This window comes from Coregonus lavaretus (genome assembly GCF_964263955.1).
Source record: "Coregonus lavaretus genome assembly, chromosome: 28".
In the NCBI taxonomy this organism is placed as follows: Eukaryota; Metazoa; Chordata; class Actinopteri; order Salmoniformes; family Salmonidae; genus Coregonus; species Coregonus lavaretus.
The window spans coordinates 40,853,800-40,873,419 of NC_140015.1; the positions used below are offsets into that span (position 1 = coordinate 40,853,800).

Here is a 19,620-nt window from a genome sequence, read left to right on the forward strand (position 1 = left end):
ATCCCTGCAGGCCATTCCCTCCCCTACCCTGGACGACGCTGGGCCAATTGTGCGCCGCCCATGAGTCTCCCGGTCGCGGCCGGCTGCAACAGAGCCTGGATTCGAACCAGGATCTCTAGTGGCACAGTTAGCACTGTGATGCAGTGCCTTAGACCACTGCGCCACTCAGTCCCCCCTACCAGTCCCAGTCCACCCACGAGAGAGAGCGAGTTCCACCCACCTGTCCAGCGTTGAGTTTGAGGAAGGTGAAGTAGGCCCTGCAGGAGACCCTGTAGAGGCTGAAGATCCGGTCCACCACCCTCCTCCAGACCCGGATCAGACCCTCCATCACCCCACTACCCCCACCCTGGACCCCCTCCACCTCCCCCTGCTCCTCCAGCCAGGGACAGGCAGACAGCAGCTGCCTCCAGATCACATCCACCATGTCATCCTCCTCATCTTCCTCCTGCTGCAGGGCCATGTCCTCATCCTGGAGGGAGGGAGGGGGAGAGTTAGAGTTATTATGATAGCAGGCAGACGGTGAATCCCAAACCAACTCGGTTGGAGGGCCCTCCGTTGTCACGTGTTGCTGAGGAAACTCCGAGGGTGACTTCCAGAGTGGCGAGGCGATAAATAAACCCATCAATTTCAAGACACACTCCTGACTTGAATGATGCAATTCATGTTTCCCTTTAAAATAATAAAAAGAGCATGAAACTCTAATTAACAAATCCCCCCTGTCGTTTTACAAGATACACTGCTCAAAAAAATTAAGGGAACACTAAAATAACACATCCTAGATCTGAATGAATGAAATAATCTTATTAAATACTTCTCTTTACATAGTTGAATGTGCTGACAACAAAATCACACACAAATTATCAATGGAAATCAAATGTATCAACCCATGGAGGTCTGGATTTGGAGTCACCCTCAAAATTAAAGTGGAAAACCACACTACTTGGCTGATCCAACTTTGATGTAATGTCCTTAAAACAAGTCAAAATGAGGCTCAGTAGTGTGTGTGGCCTCCACGTGCCTGTATGACCTCCCTACAATGCCTGGGCATGCTCCTGATGAGGTGGCGGATGGTCTCCTGAGGGATCTCCTCCCAGACCTGGACTAAAGCATCCGCCAACTCCTGGACAGTCTGTGGTGCAACGTGGCGTTGGTGGATGGAGCGAGACATGATGTCCCAGATGTGCTCAATTGGATTCAGGTCTGGGGAACGGGCGGGTCAGTCCATAGCATCAATGCCTTCCTCTTGCAGGAACTGCTGACACACTCCAGCCACATGAGGTCTAGCATTGTCTTGCATTAGGAGGAACCCAGGGCCAACCGCACGAGCATATGGTCTCACAAGGGGTCTGAGGATCTCATCTCGGTACCTAATGGCAGTCAGGCTACCTCTGGCGAGCACATGGAGGGCTGTGCGGCCCCCCAAAGAAATGCCACTCCACACCATGACTGACCCACCGCCAAACCGGTCATGCTGGAGGATGTTGCAGGCAGCAGAACGTTCTCCAAGGCGTCTCCAGACTCTGTCACGTGCTCAGTGTGAACCTGCTTTCATCTGTGAAGAGCACAGGGCGCCAGTGGCGAATTTGCCAATCTTGGTGTTCTCTGGCAAATGCCAAACGTCCTGCACGGTGTTGGGCTGTAAGCACAACCCCCAACTGTGGACGTTGGGCCCTCATACCACCCTCATGGAGTCTGTTTCTGACCGTTTGAGCAGACACATGCACATTTGTGGCCTGCTGGAGGTCATTTTGCAGGGCTCTGGCAGTGCTCCTCCTGCTCCTCCTTGCACAAAGGCAGAGGAAGCGGTCCTGCTGCTGGGTTGTTGCCCTCCTACGGCCTCCTCCACGTCTCCTTATGTACTGGCCTGTCTCCTGGTAGTGCCTCCATGCTCTGGACACTACGCTGACAGACACAGCAAACCTTCTTGCCACAGCTCGCATTGATGTGGCATCCTGGATGAGCTGCACTACCTGAGCCACTTGTGTGGGTTGTAGACTCCGTCTCATGCTACCACTAGAGTGAAAGCACCGCCAGCATTCAAAAGTGACCAAAACATCAGCCAGAAAGCATAGGAAGTGGTCTGAGAAGTGGTCTGTGGTCACCACCTGCAAAAACAGTCCTTTATTGGGGGTGTCTTGCTAATTGCCTATAATTTCCACCTGTTGTCTATTCCATTTGCACAACAGCATGTGAAATGTATTGTCAATCAGTGTTGCTTCCTAAGTGGACAGTTTGATTTCACAGAAGTGTGATTGACTTGGAGTTACATTGTGTTGTTTAAGTGTTCCCTTTATTTTTTTGAGCAGTGTATAAACCTCAGTAACAGTTAAACATCATTCGGGAGGCATTTCATTTGTTTTAAGTGTCAAGCCTCGAAATCAGACATATAATTAGGCATGCCGCAATTATTTTGGTGAAATTGCCTAAAAATTGCCCCAAAAACATATGTGGTGCGTTATGGGAAACCACTTTGCTCTGAAGCCGGAAGCGTGTCAGACTCGTGGAAGTGGCTATCTGAGGGTCTTAATTAGCTCCCACACCTTCCATTTTTCACTCTCTCAGCTTTGGGACACTTGTGCACATGGGGGAGGAGCACGTAAACGGAGGGGCGAGGGAAGGGAGGTGATTCGGGATCCAGCCAGAGTAACAGGTTCTTTTTTAATAGACGCAGTCCTCTAGTCTTCTCATCCCATCCCTTCTCAAAACACATTGGAAGAGAAGGTCTGAGGGGAGGGACCTTGGACCTTCTCCACCAATACAGTTGAGGAGACGAGATGAGATTTGTCAGGAATCAAGGAAAGACGACAGAGAGTCTAAAAGAGGTAGAGAGAATGTCAGGAATCAAGGAAAGACGACAGAGAGTCTAAAAGAGGTAGAGAGAATGTCAGGAATCAAGGAAAGACGACAGAGAGTCTAAAAGAGGTAGAGAGAATGTCAGGAATCAAGGAAAGACGACAGAGAGTCTAAAAGAGGTAGAGAGAATGTCAGGAATCAAGGAAAGACGACAAAGAGTCTAAAAGAGGTAGAGAGAATGTCAGGAATCAAGGAAAGACGACAGAGTCTAAAAGAGGTAGAGAGAATGTCAGGAATCAAGGAAAGACGACAGAGAGTCTAAAAGAGGTAGAGAGAATGTCAGGAATCAAGGAAAGACGACAGAGTCTAAAAGAGGTAGAGAGAATGTCAGGAATCAAGGAAAGACGACAGAGTCTAAAAGAGGTAGAGACACACATGGAAAAAGACCGACACAAACTGGGTCACTTTGTTATGCAGTTCCATGTAGACTCAAGTTCTAAACTTCTATCCTGGATGAACTATGATATTTTCAGAACACTGGGAGAAAGCACAAGATGTGTACATACTAAAACAGTAGTTACTAATTCAACAGTTATCCATTCCTCATGAGCACACACACACCTGTATTCCGGCGGGTCGACACATGGCCTGACCCAGGATGCTGAAGATGGTCTCCTTGTCCTCCTCACTGGTGCATTCTGGGAGAAGCTCCTCGATCTCCTCCTTCTCTCCCGGGAGCAGAGGCACACCTTCACCTTGACTGGAGGGATGGAGAGAGAGAGAGGATGGGATGAAAGATGAGAGAGAGGGACGGAAGTAGGGGAGGAGAGATGAGAGGGGGATGGAAGAGAGGGATGATGGGTAGAGAGGTAGATAGCTTTTACCACAGAAAGTACCACGTCTGTATTCATGTGTTATCAACAGCTTTTACCACGTCTGTATTCATGTGTTATCAACAGCTTTTACCACGTCTGTATTCATGTGTTATCAACAGCTTTTACCACAGAATGTACCACGTCTGTATTCATGTTTAATCAACAGCTTTTACCACAGAATGTACCACGTCTGTATTCATGTGTTATCAACATCTTTTACCACAGAATGTACCACGTCTGTATTCATGTATTATCAACAGCTTTTACCACAGAATGTACCACGTCTGTATTCATGTGTTATCAACGGCTTTTACCACAGAATGTACCACGTCTGTATTCATGTGTTATCAATGGCTTTTACCACAGAATGTACCATGTCTGTATTCATGTGTTATCAACGGCTTTTACCACGTCTGTATTCATGTGTGTTTCACGACAACTGAAAATTAAACTAAAAGGGCATAATAAAACAACAACTGGCAGAGTAGGTACCTGGCGTTGTCAACCACCTTCCGTCCCCAGCGATAGGCCCAGCTGGCGAGAGCCGCCCAGGACTTGGCCACCTCCGGGGCCTGACTGGTGGACAACTGGTAGAGCTGCCCAAGGATCAAGTCTGGTTCTCCTACACCCACACTCACTACGGAGGCAGAGAGAGAGAGGGGTTAGTGTGTAGGGGTTAGGGTACAGACTGGTATAGCTTCCCCAGGATCAAGTCTGGTTCTCCTACACCCACACTCACTACGGAGGCAGAGAGAGAGAGGGGTTAGTGTGTAGGGGTTAGGGTACAGACTGGTAGAGCTTCCCCAGGATCAAGTCTGGTTCTCCTACACCCACACTCACTACGGAGGCAGAGAGAGAGAGGGGTTAGTGTGTAGGGGTTAGGGTACAGACTGGTAGAGCTTCCCCAGGATCAAGTCTGGTTCTTCTACACCCACACTCACTACGGAGGCAGAGAGGGTTTAGGGGGTGTGTCCTACCTGTGGTCTCAGCTGTGATTCGGGGCATGCCCTGGTCCTCTAGGGGTAGCTCCAGCAGGGCTGTGATGTTCCGGCTGAGGGGGGGCAAGACAGCGACCCCTGACCTCTTCACCACCTGTTTGAGCTGAGGGGTCATGTCCTTCCAGTCCGCCAGCAGCCACTTACCTACAGACACAGAGACAGACGGTTAGAACAGGGCTGTGCCAAAAATACACATGGGAGGTTTAAAAAAAAAAAGGGCCCTGAGATTGCAGTAACATGCACCAATTACCCCGTATGCACAGGACAGAGAGACAGGTACCAACCCTGGTACGCCTGCATCTCAAATGGCACTCTTCTCCCCCAAATAAGAGCACTATATAGCGAATAGGGTGCCATTTGGCTCTGGTCTAAAGTAGCGCACTATGTAGGGAATAGGGTGCCATTTGGGAGGTACTGGAACCACTACTTACACAGAGTGAGGACGGAGCGACAGGCGGCGCGCTCACACTTCCCTGAGCGACAGTAAGACACAGCATAAGAACTCAACATCTCCATGGCTGCCATGGACTGACCTGGAGGGGGAGAGTAGAAGGAGAGGGGGAGAGAGAGAGAGGAGGGGGGGAAAGAGAGGGAGGGAGGGGGGGGAAAGAGAGGAGGGAGGGAGGGAGGGGGGGGAGAGGTTAGGAGGGAGGGAGGGGGGAGAGAGAGGAGGGAAGGAGGGGGGAGAGAGAGGAGGGAGGGAGGGGGGAGAGAGAGGAGGGAGGGGGGGAGGGAGAGAGAGGAGGGAGGGAGGGAGGGGGAGAGAGGGGGGAGGGAGGGAGGGGGAGAGGGGGGAGGGAGGGGGAGAGAGGTGGAGCATGAGAGAGAGTTGGGGGAGGAATAAGGGGAGAGAGAGAGAGAAAGATGAGTCAGCCAAACACTAAAACACACACGTACGTACGTACACACACACACACACACTCACTCACCCGCAGTGCAGAGTACTTTCGCCTTCTCGATCTGTAGTTCAGGTCCCCACTTCTCCCCCACAACTCCCTCTAGTGTCAGACGCCTAAACGCACGGCTCAACCCATCCTCTCCTCCCTCCTCCTCCTCGCTGCACTGGCCCAGCAGCCGCGTTGCCAGGGCGATGTTGCCCTGTTTCCGGGCGAACTTGACGGCCGTCAGACACAGTTCCATCAGGTGGCTGTCCAGCGGAGCAGAGGAGCCTGGGTAATGGAGCACAGGAAGCGAGAGAGGGTTAACGTGAGTCACATGATGGGGACCCCACCAACGGGGACCCCACACACCCACTGAAATAAATACAGATGGATATAAAGCACAGAGTCTAAGAGACACACACACACAGGGACACACACACACACACAGGGACACACACACAGGGACACACACGTTGTGTACCTTTGAGCTTGAGCAGTAGTTGTCTCTGGTAGATGGTGTATCTCAGCGCGTGGAGCCACGGCTGGACATCCTGTTGTTTACAGGTGCTGAGCGCTTCACTGTACAGGGGGATCAGACAGTCCTGGAGAGGAGGAGGGGTTAGGGGGTGTGTGTATATATATAAACAAACTCAGCAAAAAAACATCAGTGCTCAGACTGTCTGCAATAGGCTGAGAGAGGCTGGACTGAGGGCTTGTAGGCCTGTTTTAAGGCAGGTCCTCACCAGACATCACTGGCAACAACGGGCTAGGGCCATTACCCCCAGAAATGTCTGGGAACTTGCAGGTGCCTTGGTGGAAGAGTGGGGTAACATCTCACAGCAAGAACTGGCAAATCTGGTGCAGTCCATGAGGAGGAGATGCACTGCAGTACTTAATGCAGCTGGTGGCCACACCAGATACTGACTGTTACTTTTGATTTTGACCCACCCTTTGTTCAGGGACACATTATTCAATTTATGTTAGTCACATGTCTGTGGAACTTGTTCAGTTTATGTCTCAGTTGTTGAATCTGACAGGTGTATAAATCGAGCGCACAGCCATGCAATCTCCATAGACAAACATTGGCAGTAGAACGGCCCGTACGGCCCGTACAGTGACTTTCAACGTGGCACCGTCATAGGATGCCACCTTTCCAACAAGTCAGTTCGTCTAATTTCTGCCCTGCTAGAGCTGCCCCGGTCAACTGTAAGTGCTGTTATTGTGAAGTGGAAACGTCTAGGAGCAACAATGGCTCAGCCACAAAGTGGTAGGCCACACAAGCTCACAGAATGGGACCGCAGAGTGCTGAAGCGCGTAAAAATCGTCTGTCCTCGGTTGCAACAATCACTACCGAGTTCCAAACTGCCTCTGGAAGCAACGTCAGCACAACAACCGTTTGAAGGGAGCTACATGAAATGCAGCTGCACACAAGCCTAAGATCACCATACACAATTCTGTGCTTCCAACTTTGTGGCAACAGTTTGGGGAAGGCCCTTTCCTGTTTCAGCATGACAATGCCCCCGTGCACAAAGCGCGGTCCATACAGAAATGGTTTGTTGAGATCAGTGTGGAAGAACTTGACTGGCCTGCACAGAGCCCTGACCTCAACCCCATCGAACACCTTTGGGATGAATTTGAACACCGACTGCGAGCCAGGCCTAATCGCCCAACATCAGTGCCTGACCTCACTAATGCGCTTGTGGCTGAATGGAAGCAAGTCCCCACAGCAATGTTCCAACATCTAGTGGAAAGCCTTCCCAGAAGAGTGGAGGCTGTTATAGCAGCAAAAGGGGGACCAACTCCATATTAATGCCCATGATTTCGGAATGAGCTGTTTGACGAGCAGGTGTTCACATACTTTTGGTCATGTAGTGTACCCCCTGTCCGCTGAGTGTGTTCTCCAGCAGTTTAACTGCAGGGTGGCGAGGGTGTGTGTGTGTGTGTGTGTACCTCCTGTCCGCTGAGTGTGTTCTCCAGGGCGGAGCAGCAGTTTAACTGCAGGGTGGCGAGGGTGTGTGTGTGCGTGTGTGTACCTCCTGTCCGCTGAGTGTGTTCTCCAGCAGTGTGTGTGTGTGTGTGTGTGTGTACCTCCTGTCCGCTGAGTGTGTTCTCCAGGGCGGAGCAGCAGTGTAACTGCAGGGTGGCGAGGGTGTGTGTGTGTGTGTGTGTGTGTGTACCTCCTGTCCGCTGAGTGTGTTCTCCAGGGCGGAGCAGCAGTTTAACTGCAGGGTGGCGAGGGTGTGTGTGTGTGTGTGTGTGTGTGTGTGTGTACCTCCTGTCCGCTGAGTGTGTTCTCCAGGGCGGAGCAGCAGTGTAACTGCAGGGTGGCGAGGGTGGGCAGGCCGTCAGAGAGGGTGAGGGTGGAGAGGCGGAGGGGACCCAGAGAGATCCGACCCGTCTGCTTCAGGTAACGGACCAGGGTACTGCAACACACACACAGAAGACATAAGCTATTATCTCTCCTTCCTCCCAGTGTGGTCACTTCCTGTCACCTGATTGGGAAAGGAAATGACTGGTATCACAAAAATGGTGGAAACTCCCACCAGCCCATGTCTCCACCAATACAATGCTTTTAGATATGTAGATGTGGAAGTAGTGAACGACTGTACACTTCAGGGTAAAGGAGATATTATTATGAGGCACCCATAGTCTGTCCCAAATGGCACCCTATTCCCTATATAGTGCACTACTTTTGACCAGGGCCCACAGAGCAGCACAGACAGAACACATAGAAACAGCGGTCAGTCCAACTGAACTCAGCTCAATCTAAATGCAATGTGGAAGATCTCAACGACATGCAGCTGTTTCCTCTGTCTCTCTCTTACAACCCATTGGAGGACAAAGTCTGAGGACCCGCCCCTTTCACCTCCTCCAATGGGTTTTGAGAAGGAACCGAGGAGGATGCAACTGAGTATATGAAGTGTTCCACAATTCTGCAGGTTTTTGTTCCTACCCAGCACTAATACATTAATACGTGATTTAACAAAAAGTGATCTCCAGGATCCAATGAGAGACTCACTCTGAGTTGGCCATGGCCTTTGGTTCCTGCTCTTGATTGGCCGTTGTCATGGCGGCCACGGCGCTCCGCAGCAGCTGCACCTCGATGGCCTTCTGCAGTTCTGAGGGGTCCGGGCTCAACACTGCCGGGAGGAGACGCTTCAAGTCTATACACACACACACACACACACACACACACATCATTAAGACACACACACCTCTAAGGAGTCTAGACTCAACACTGATGGAGGCAGTCTCAGACATACTGTAGTCCTCTCCCTCCCCTCCCTTCCTCCCTCCTCTCCCTCCCCTCCCTTCCTCCCTCCTCTCCCTCTCTCCCTCCCCTCCCTTCTCTCCCTCTCCTCCCTTCCTCCCTCCTACCTAGTTTGTCCTTGGAGCCAGTAGAGGTGGAGTTGAGCAGGCCGTAGTCGTCTCTCTCCCCAGCCAGGAGCTCCAGCTGAGCACGGCATGCTGGGAAGTCTCCGTCCTCGAAGCAGCTCAGCGCCCGCACGTAGTTGAAGTCTGTCTTCAGGTGCACGCTCGCTGCGACAGGGTTACCAGGGTTCTTCTTGAGGGCGTGCACGCTGGCCTGCCACTCCTGCACCGAGGACCAATCACAGAGGGCCACATAGCACTGGCACGCCTTATTGGCAAGGAGGTTGAGCACCTCGGAGGAACACTCGCCGGACTTGAGGAGAACCGTCTTCCTGCCGTCACCTGAAGGAGGAGGAGAGGAGAGGCGGAAGGACAGGAGGAGAAGAGGGGGGGGGTACTTGGTTATTATCAGCCAGTGGCTGCGGCTGAAACGTCCCCCTATTCCCTGTGTGGCGTCTCACCGTTGCCGGTGTGTTTGGGGCTGGCTGTGTTGGAGCTGTTGGCTCCGGCCAGTTTGAGGAGTGAGCGGTCGAAGCCCTTAATGGAACAGTCCATCCCGGTCACGGCACACAGCTGTTCCTGGTACTCCACTGCAGCCTTCTCAAACCTAGACCGAGAGAGAGACAGGTATGGGTTACTATATGGTCTTTACAGACAGAGAGAGGTATGGGTTACTATATGGTCTTTACAGAGAGAGGTATGGGTTACTATATGGTCTTTACAGAGACAGAGAGAGAAGTCTGGGTTATTATATGGTCTTGACAGAGAGGTATGGGTTACTATATGGTCTTTACAGAGAGAGGTATGGGTTACTATATGGTCTTTACAGAGAGGGGTATGGGTTACTATATGGTCTTTACAGAGAGAGGTATGGGTTACTATATGGTCTTTACAGACAGAGGTATGGGTTACTATATGGTCTTTACAGAGAGGGGTATGGGTTACTATATGGTCTTTACAGAGAGAGGTATGGGTTACTATATGGTCTTTACAGAGAGAGGTATGGGTTATTATATGGTCTTTACAGAGAGAGGTATGGGTTATTATATGGTCTTTACAGAGACAGAGAGAGAAGTCTGGGTTATTATATGGTCTTGACAGAGAGGTATGGGTTACTATATGGTCTTTACAGAGAGAGGTATGGGTTACTATATGGTCTTTACAGAGAGGGGTATGGGTTACTATATGGTCTTTACAGAGAGAGGTATGGGTTACTATATGGTCTTTACAGACAGAGGTATGGGTTACTATATGGTCTTTACAGAGAGGGGTATGGGTTACTATATGGTCTTTACAGAGAGAGGTATGGGTTACTATATGGTCTTTACAGAGAGAGGTATGGGTTACTATATGGTCTTTACAGAGAGAGGTATGGGTTACTATATGGTCTTTACAGAGAGGGGTATGGGTTACTATATGGTCTTTACAGAGAGGGGTATGGGTTACTATATGGTCTTTACAGAGAGAGGTATGGGTTACTATATGGTCTTTACAGAGAGAGGTATGGGTTATTATATGGTCTTTACAGAGAGAGGTATGGGTTATTATATGGTCTTTACAGAGACAGAGAGAGAAGTCTGGGTTATTATATGGTCTTGACAGAGAGGTATGGGTTACTATATGGTCTTTACAGAGAGAGGTATGGGTTACTATATGGTCTTTACAGAGAGGGGTATGGGTTACTATATGGTCTTTACAGAGAGAGGTATGGGTTACTATATGGTCTTTACAGACAGAGGTATGGGTTACTATATGGTCTTTACAGAGAGGGGTATGGGTTACTATATGGTCTTTACAGAGAGAGGTATGGGTTACTATATGGTCTTTACAGAGAGAGGTATGGGTTACTATATGGTCTTTACAGAGAGAGGTATGGGTTACTATATGGTCTTTACAGAGAGGGGTATGGGTTACTATATGGTCTTTACAGAGAGAGGTATGGGTTACTATATGGTCTTTACAGAGAGAGGTATGGGTTACTATATGGTCTTTACAGAGAGAGGTATGGGTTACTATATGGTCTTTACAGACAGAGGTATGGGTTACTATATGGTCTTTACAGAGAGGGGTATGGGTTACTATATGGTCTTTACAGAGAGAGGTATGGGTTACTATATGGTCTTTACAGAGAGGGGTATGGGTTACTATATGGTCTTTACAGAGAGAGGTATGGGTTACTATATGGTCTTTACAGAGAGGGGTATGGGTTACTATATGGTCTTTACAGAGAGGGGTATGGGTTACTATATGGTCTTTACAGAGAGAGGTATGGGTTACTATATGGTCTTTACAGAGAGGGGTATGGGTTACTATATGGTCTTTACAGAGAGGGGTATGGGTTACTATATGGTCTTTACAGAGAGAGGTATGGGTTACTATATGGTCTTTACAGAGAGAGGTATGGGTTACTATATGGTCTTTACAGAGAGGGGTATGGGTTACTATATGGTCTTGACATATCATTCAACAGCATCTACGGACAACACAGACATCATAGAGCAACATTCTAGTTGTAACCATCCATGACATCATAGAGCAACATTCTAGTTGTAACCATCCATGACATCATAGAGCAACATTCTAGTTGTAACCATCCATGACATTCTAGAGCAACATTCTAGTTGTAACCATCCATGACATCATAGAGCAACATTCTAGTTGTAATCATCCATGACATCATAGAGCAACATTCTAGTTGTAACCATCCATGACATTATAGAGCAACATTAGTTGTAATCATCCATGACATTATAGAGCAACATTCTAGTTGTAACCATCCATGACATCATAGAGCAACATTCTAGTTGTAATCATCCATGACATCATAGAGCAACATTCTAGTTGTAATCATCCATGACATTCTAGTTGTAACCATCCATGACATCATAGAGCAACATTCTGTTGTAACCATCCATGACATCATAGAGCAACATTCTAGTTGTAACCATCCATGACATTCTAGAGCAACATTCTAGTTGTAACCATCCATGACATTCTAGAGCAACATTCTAGTTGTAACCATCCATGACATTATATAGAGCAACATTCTAGTTGTAACCATCCATGACATTCTAGAGCAACATTCTAGTTGTAACCATCCATTACATCATAGAGCAACATTCTAGTTGTAACCATCCATGACATTATATAGAGCAACATTCTAGTTGTAACCATCCATTACATTCTAGAGCAACATTCTAGTTATAACCATCCATGACATCATAGAGCAACATTCTAGTTGTAATCATCCATGACATCATAGAGCAACATTCTAGTTGTAATCATCCATGATATTCTAGAGCAACATTCTAGTTGTAACCATCCATGACATTATAGAGCAACATTCTAGTTGTATCCATCCATGACATCATAGAGCAACATTCTAGTTGTAACCATCCATGACATCATAGAGCAACATTCTAGTTGTAACCATCCATGACATTATATAGAGCAACATTCTAGTTGTAACCATCCATTACATTATAGAGCAACATTCTAGTTGTATCCATCCATGACATTAGAGCAACATTCTAGTTGTAACCATCCATGACATTATAGAGCAACATTCTAGTTGTAACCATCCATGACATCATAGAGCAACATTCTAGTTGTAACCATCCATGACATCATAGAGCAACATTCTAGTTGTAACCATCCATGACATTATAGAGCAACATTCTAGTTGTATCCATCCATGACATTATATAGAGCAACATTCTAGTTGTAACCATCCATGACATTATAGAGCAACATTCTAGTTGTATCCATCCATGACATTAGAGCAACATTCTAGTTGTAACCATCCATGACATTATAGAGCAACATTCTAGTTGTATCCATCCATGACATTAGAGCAACATTCTAGTTGTAACCATCCATGACATTATAGAGCAACATTCTAGTTGTAACCATCCATGACATAAGAGCAACATTCTAGTTGTAACCACGGTGAAGCTATATAGTGTTTGTTTACATTTACTTTGTTTCAAAACATTTGTGTAAAACAAGCTTGTATTTTGGGTTCTGATGGGGTACGGCAGGAGGAATTACGCTCATGAGGCATTTATAAGTCATATTCTTTAAGAATTGCCCCTTTAAGATGCTAAGCTTGGTTTGAAACCCAAGAGTGGGCTCCACTTCCACACACAGGGATGTTTCCTTACCGGCCCTCTGCCTGTAGTGCCACAGAGCTGACCCAAGCCAGACTCTTGCCAGTGTTGGTGAGACTCCAGGCAGCTAAACCCTGGATAGCCTCAGGACAGTGAAGTTCACACAGAGCCTCCACCAGCATCACCAGAGGAGCCTCCAACTCTGGACCCTACAGAGAGGAGACATGGGGGGGGTCAGTTACAGGTGACCAGAAGAGATCTGGACCCTACAGAGAGGAGACATGGGGGGTCAGTTACAGGTGACCAGAAGAGATCTGGACCCTACAGAGAGGAGACATGGGGGGGGTCAGTTACAGGTGACCAGAAGAGATCTGGACCCTACAGAGAGGAGACATGGGGGGGGGGTCAGTTACAGGTGACCAGAAGAGATCTGGACCCTACAGAGAGGAGACATGGGGGGGGTCAGTTACAGGTGACCAGAAGAGATCTGGACCCTACAGAGAGGAGACATGGGGGGGGGTCAGTTACAGGTGACCAGAAGAGATCTGGACCCTACAGAGAGGAGACATGGGGGGGGTCAGTTACAGGTGACCAGAAGAGATCTGGACCCTACAGAGAGGAGACATGGGGGGGGTCAGTTACAGGTGACCAGAAGAGATCTGGACCCTACAGAGAGGAGACATGGGGGGGGGGGGGGTCAGTTACAGGTGATGTATTTAGTAACTTCAGGTAAAGGGGTCATGGGTTGAAAACGACTGTTGAACCGGGTGATGCTGAGTGTGTTTCTCTGTATGGTCTGGTCTGGGCTCTGGTCTAAGGTAGTGCACTATATTGGGATTAGGACTGTGTGTTCTTCCTCCTGTTACCGGAGTGCTGCTGTTCTTGATCTCAGTGAGCAGGTCGAAGCCGTGGCGGACGGTTACTGCTGGTTGGCCGGACAGAAGCCCCACCCTCATCAGGGCCAGGCGGATACGAGTCAGCCAATCCTGGCAGGTCTGACGGTTGGTATAGAAGAATGTTCTGATACCCTGGATACGGAGGGAGGGAGAGAGAGAGAGAGAAGAGGGGGAGGGAAAGAGAGAGAGATAGTTAACATAAGGAGCTGGGGGGGCACTTGGGGCTGTGTGTGTGTGTGTGTGTGTCTTGGGCGGTGTGGTCAGTCAGTTGGCACATCCCTCGTCAGAGCTGTACATCAGTTTCTCCAGGTGTAGGTGTGGGTGTCAAAATCAAAAAAAAAATTGTGTCATTTAGCAGACGCTCTTATCCAGAGCGACTTACAGGAGCAATTAGGGTTAAGTGCCTTGCTCAAGGGCACATCGACAGATTTTTCACCTAGTTGGCTCGGGGATTAGAACCAGCGACCTTTCGGTCACTGGCACAACGCTCTTAACCACTAAGCTACCCGCCGCCACATATTTATCAGATGCTATTGCGTGTGTGTGCACCTTGGGCGGTGCGGTCAGAGCGTTGGCACAGCCCTCGTAGGCGTTGTACATCAGTTTCTCCAGGTTTTCCAGGAACTGCAAGAGCAGCGCCAGACGCAGCTGGTTGCTATGGTGACCGTCGTCCGTGTCGCCGGCGCTCCATTGGCTAAGCTCCTGTTCCGTGTTCATACTGTGGGCCGCCAGGCTGCGGATCATACCTGGAGAGAGGGAGGGAGGGAGGGAGGGAGCAAAGAATATGTTCTTGAAAGAGGCAACATGTACATCCAAAATGTGTATAGGATTGGATAGGATTGGCTTGGATAGGCGATAGTAGTGTTTGAGTTATTGTGGGGGGGACGCTTAATATACATTAAAATTACTACCACCAAATGGAAACTGTGTAGAAATGATAATGGACCTATATTCATACAGTTTCCTGACTGTCCAGCACGCTAATAGACTGATCACCGACACGAAAGCTAGACAGTCAGGGAGCATTGAAAAAGGAAAGATAACCCATTTTCAGAGCAGCCCTGCGGACCATGCTGAATACTGAATGCGGCCCACGGGGCAAAATTAGTTTGACACCCCTGGTTTAAGACTCTAAATTGCAGGAAATGGCAGCTACAGGGGTTCAGCTACAGGGGTGCAGCTACAGGGGTTCAGAAACGCAAAAAATAACCCCACTCCAGGCCTCCCCCACCTGATCAGCAACACCGTGTTAAAAAACATCATGGGGGAAAACCCTGGACTGAGTGTTTTTGTGAGTTTTAGTGAGTGAACGTGAGTTTTGGTGCCTGCCCTCTATGGTCAGCCCTTACCCTCTATGGTCTGGAAGGTGTCCTGTGCCCGTCCCAGCGGGGTGCGGAGTTTAGACAACACGGTGAACTGAGCTGCCTCCCACACCGCCCACTGCCACAGCACCGCCTCCGTCTTCAGCAGACCCCGTGGTACACACGCACTCCCACCCGGGCCGGAGCCACATACCCCCCCTTCACCACCTGATGAGCCACCACCACCCTCACGCTTCTCCAGACGCTGACAGCTGTGGTACAGACGCTCCAGCCACGGCTCTTTACTGTAGGGAGAGACACACACAGACACACAGGTTAACAGATAAACACACAGACAGGTTAACAGATATCAACACACGTTAGCAGATGACACATTTACATTGTCATTTAGCAGACGCTCTTATCCTGAGTGACTTACAGTAGTGCCCGCATACATTTTCATACCCCCACCCCCATACTGGTAACCCGTGGGAATCGAACCCAACCCACAACCCTGCCGTTGCAAGCACCACGCTCTACCAACTGAGCCGCACGGGACCCACGTTAGCAGATGACACACAGGTCAGCCCCCCCCCCCCCCAGAGCCAAGGAGCATACCCTCCACGATGCAGGCTGCCGTACAGAATGAAGCTGATGAGGTCACTGAAGTCCTGGGGGTGAAAGGTGCTGCTGGGGGGGTGGTTCATGTGGCGACGGACCACCAGGGAGATCTCCTCTATCTCTGGGTGGCTGTGGTTACTGTAGGGACACAGACATTAAGGTTACTGATAGAGTCCTGGCCTTAGTGGAGTCCCAGTCAGTCACTGATAGAGTCCTGGCCTTAGTGGAGTCCCAGTCAGTCACTGATAGAGTCCTGGCCTTAGTGGAGTCCCAGTCAGTCACTGATAGAGTCCTGGCCTTAGTGGAGTCCCAGTCAGTCACTGATAGAGTCCTGGCCTTGGAGGAGTCCCAGTCAGTCACTGATAGAGTCCTGGCCTTAGTGGAGTCCCAGTCAGTCACTGATAGAGTCCTGGCCTTGGAGGAGTCCCAGTCAGTCACTGATAGAGTTCTGGCCTTAGTGGAGTCCCAGTCAGTCACTGAGGAAAGAGGAGGGTGTTCGGTGTGTTGTGTGCTGACCTGAGCGTCACGTCCAGAGGGATTGTCCTCAGCAGCTTGCCGTACGCCTGCCTCACCCTCACCGCAGAGTGCACCAGCTGGACACGACACACATCCACACACCTGGGAGGCACAGGACAGAGACAACATTACACACGTTTGGGTTTATGCTTTTCTGTAAAAGGGGTTGTTTTGAGGTGGAGGTGTGTGCATGTGTTGCAGGTGTGTGTTACCTCTGCAGCAGCTCTGTGTTGAGTGAGGAGGAGAGGACTTGTAGGCTGTTGCAGGTCTGGAGGCAGATGACTGGGTCCTCATTCAGGGCTGCAGACCGACAGAGAACACACACACACACACACACAGCAGGAATCAGGAAAAACGAAAACCGGTTTTCCCGAAAATCCTGGTTGGAAGATTCCCCAGAATCAATCAGAATTTAGCAACCCTTTCTATAGTTAAACAGTAGTTACCGTTGTGGAGCAGACCCTTTCTATAGTTAAACAGTAGTTACCGTTGTGGAGCAGACCCTTTCTATAGTTAAACAGTATTTACCGTTGTGGAGCAGACCCTTTCTATAGTTAAACAGTATTTACCGTTGTGGAGCAGACCCTTTCTATAGTTAAACAGTAGTTACCGTTGTGGAGCAGACCCTTTCTATAGTTAAACAGTGTTTACCGTTGTGTAGCAGACCCTTTCTATAGTTAAACAGTATTTACCGTTGTGGAGCAGACCCTTTCTATAGTTAAACAGTAGTTACCGTTGTGGAGCAGACCCTTGCAGAACTTGTGGAAGGAGGGCAGGGAGAAGAGAGGGGTGTAGGTATCAGACTTCTTCATCATCAGACACATCTCCAGAGACCACGTCAACAACAGCTTCCTGTTTGTAGCAGACACACACACGAACTAGGTTAGGTTATCGTTCAACTACACCTGTGTGTGTGTAATGTATAGTGTGTGTGTATGTGTGTGTAATGTATAGTGTGTGTGTATGTAATGTATAGTGTGGTGTGTGTGTAATGTATAGTGTGTAATGTATAGTGTGTGTGTGTGTGTGTGTAATGTATAGTGTGTGTGTGTGTGTGTGTGTGTGTGTGTGTGTGTGTGTGTAATGTATAGTGTGTGTGTGTGTGTGTGTGTGTGTGTGTAATGTATAGTGTGTGTGTGTGTGTGTGTGTGTAATGTATAGTGTGTGTGTGTGTAATGTATAGTGTGTGTGTGTGTGTAATGTATAGTGTGTGTGTGTGTAATGTATAGTGTGTGTGTGTGTGTGTGTGTAATGTATAGTGTGTGTGTGTGTAAGTAATGTATAGTGTGTGTGTGTGTGTAATGTATAGTGTGTGTGTGTGTGTGTGTGTGTGTGTGTGTAATGTATAGTGTGTGTGTGTGTGTGTAATGTATAGTGTGTGCACCTGGCCTCAGTGTAGAGGTGCTCCTTCCTCAGCAGGGTCCCCAGCAGGGACAGCAGAGTGCTGAAGTGTTTCCTGGTTGCCGTGGTTACTGTGCTGATGACCGCGCCGTCAAAGAGAGAGGGGGAGGAGGAGGACAGGCTGGACGAGATGAAGTGGTCATGTCTGAAGAACAGAGGGAGGGAGAGAGCGGGAGGGGGAGAGAGAGACAGCGAGACAGAGACAGCGAGAGAGAGACAGCGAGAGAGACAGCGAGAGAGAGACAGCGAGAGAGACAGCGAGAGAGAGGGGGAGAGAGAGACAGCGAGAGAGAGGGGGAGAGAGAGACAGCGAGAGAGAGAGGGAGAGAGAGACAGCGAGAGAGAGAGGGAGAGAGAGACAGCGAGAGAGAGAGGGAGAGAGAGACAGCGAGAGAGAGAGGGAGAGAGAGACAGCGAGAGAGAGAGGGAGAGAGAGACAGCGAGAGAGGGAGAGAGAGACAGCGAGAGAGACAGCGAGAGACAGCGAGAGAGACAGCGAGAGACAGCGAGAGAGGGAGAGAGAGACAGCGAGAGAGGGAGAGAGAGACAGCGAGAGAGGGAGAGAGAGACAGCGAGAGAGGGAGAGAGAGACAGCGAGAGAGGGAGAGAGAGACAGCGAGAGAGGGAGAGAGAGACAGCGAGAGAGGGAGAGAGAGACAGCGAGAGAGGGAGAGAGAGACAGCGAGAGAGGGAGAGAGAGACAGCGAGAGAGGGAGAGAGAGACAGCGAGAGAGGGAGAGAGAGACAGCGAGAGAGGGAGAGAGAGACAGCGAGAGAGAGACAGCGAGAGAGAGACAGCGAGAGAGAGACAGCGAGAGAGAGACAGCGAGAGAGAGACAGCGAGAGAGGGAGAGAGAGACAGCGAGAGAGGGAGAGAGAGACAGCGAGAGAGGGAGAGAGAGACAGCGAGAGAGAGACAGCGAGAGAGGGAGAGAGAGACAGCGAGAGAGGGAGAGAGAGACAGCGAGAGAGGGAGAGAGAGACAGCGAGAGAGGGAGAGAGAGACAGCGAGAGAGGGAGAGAGAGACAGCGAGAGAGAGACAGCGAGAGAGAGACAGCGAGAGAGAGACAGCGAGACAGCGAGAGAGAGACAGCGAGAGAGAGACAGCGAGAGAGACAGCGAGAGAGAGACAGCGAGAGAGACAGCGAGAGAGGGAGAGAGAGACAGCGTGAGAGGGAGAGAGAGACAGCGAGAGAGGGAGAGAGAGACAGCGAGAGAGGGAGAGAGAGACAGCGAGAGAGGGAGAGAGAGACAGCGAGAGAGAGAGACAGCGAGAGAGAGAGACAGCGAGAGAGAGAGACAGCGAGAGAGAGAGACAGCGAGAGAGAGAGACAGCGAGAGAGAGAGACAGCGAGAGAGAGAGACAGCGAGAGAGAGAGACAGCGAGAGAGAGAGACAGCGAGAGAGAGAGACAGCGAGAGAGAGAGACAGCGAGAGAGGGAGACAGCGAGAGAGGGAGAGAGAGGGAGAGAGAGGGAGAGAGAGAGCGAGCGAGAGAGAGAGAGCGAGAGAGGGAGAGAGAGACAGCGAGAGAGGGACAGCGAGAGAGGGAGAGAGAGGTAGAGAGACAGCGAGAGAGGGACAGCGAGAGAGGGACAGCGAGAGAGGGACAGCGAGAGAGGGACAGCGAGAGAGGGACAGCGAGAGAGGGACAGCGAGAGAGGGACAGCGAGAGAGACAGCGAGAGAGGGACAGCGAGAGAGAGACAGCGAGAGAGAGACAGCGAGACAGCGAGAGAGGGAGAGAGACAGCGAGAGAGAGACAGCAAGAGAGACAGCGAGAGAGAGAGACAGCAAGAGAGACAGCGAGAGAGACAGCGAGACAGACAGCGAGAGAGACAGCGAGACAGACAGCGA

General features: G+C 49.9%; 1 protein-coding gene across 1 annotated transcript in view; it reads right to left on the reverse strand.

Moving 5' to 3' along the window:
• LOC311103285 (serine/threonine-protein kinase SMG1-like) overlaps nt 1–19,620 on the reverse strand; it is a gene marked incomplete at its 3' end in the record, with an annotated part of 109,363 nt that overhangs the window by 56,998 nt on the left and 32,745 nt on the right. Inside the window, exons 15-34 of the mRNA XM_084144818.1 lie at nt 17,747–17,908; nt 17,096–17,214; nt 16,575–16,662; nt 16,363–16,464; nt 15,844–15,984; nt 15,274–15,530; nt 14,474–14,670; nt 13,895–14,056; nt 13,083–13,237; nt 9,381–9,526; nt 8,926–9,261; nt 8,567–8,711; nt 7,820–7,970; nt 6,029–6,149; nt 5,596–5,835; nt 5,098–5,199; nt 4,646–4,810; nt 4,161–4,305; nt 3,415–3,553; nt 221–469 (exon numbers count right to left, since the gene is read on the reverse strand). Coding sequence (XP_084000944.1) covers nt 221–469; nt 3,415–3,553; nt 4,161–4,305; nt 4,646–4,810; nt 5,098–5,199; nt 5,596–5,835; nt 6,029–6,149; nt 7,820–7,970; nt 8,567–8,711; nt 8,926–9,261; nt 9,381–9,526; nt 13,083–13,237; nt 13,895–14,056; nt 14,474–14,670; nt 15,274–15,530; nt 15,844–15,984; nt 16,363–16,464; nt 16,575–16,662; nt 17,096–17,214; nt 17,747–17,908 — 3,322 coding nt within the window. The remainder of the gene's footprint in view (nt 1–220; nt 470–3,414; nt 3,554–4,160; nt 4,306–4,645; nt 4,811–5,097; nt 5,200–5,595; nt 5,836–6,028; nt 6,150–7,819; nt 7,971–8,566; nt 8,712–8,925; nt 9,262–9,380; nt 9,527–13,082; nt 13,238–13,894; nt 14,057–14,473; nt 14,671–15,273; nt 15,531–15,843; nt 15,985–16,362; nt 16,465–16,574; nt 16,663–17,095; nt 17,215–17,746; nt 17,909–19,620) is intronic.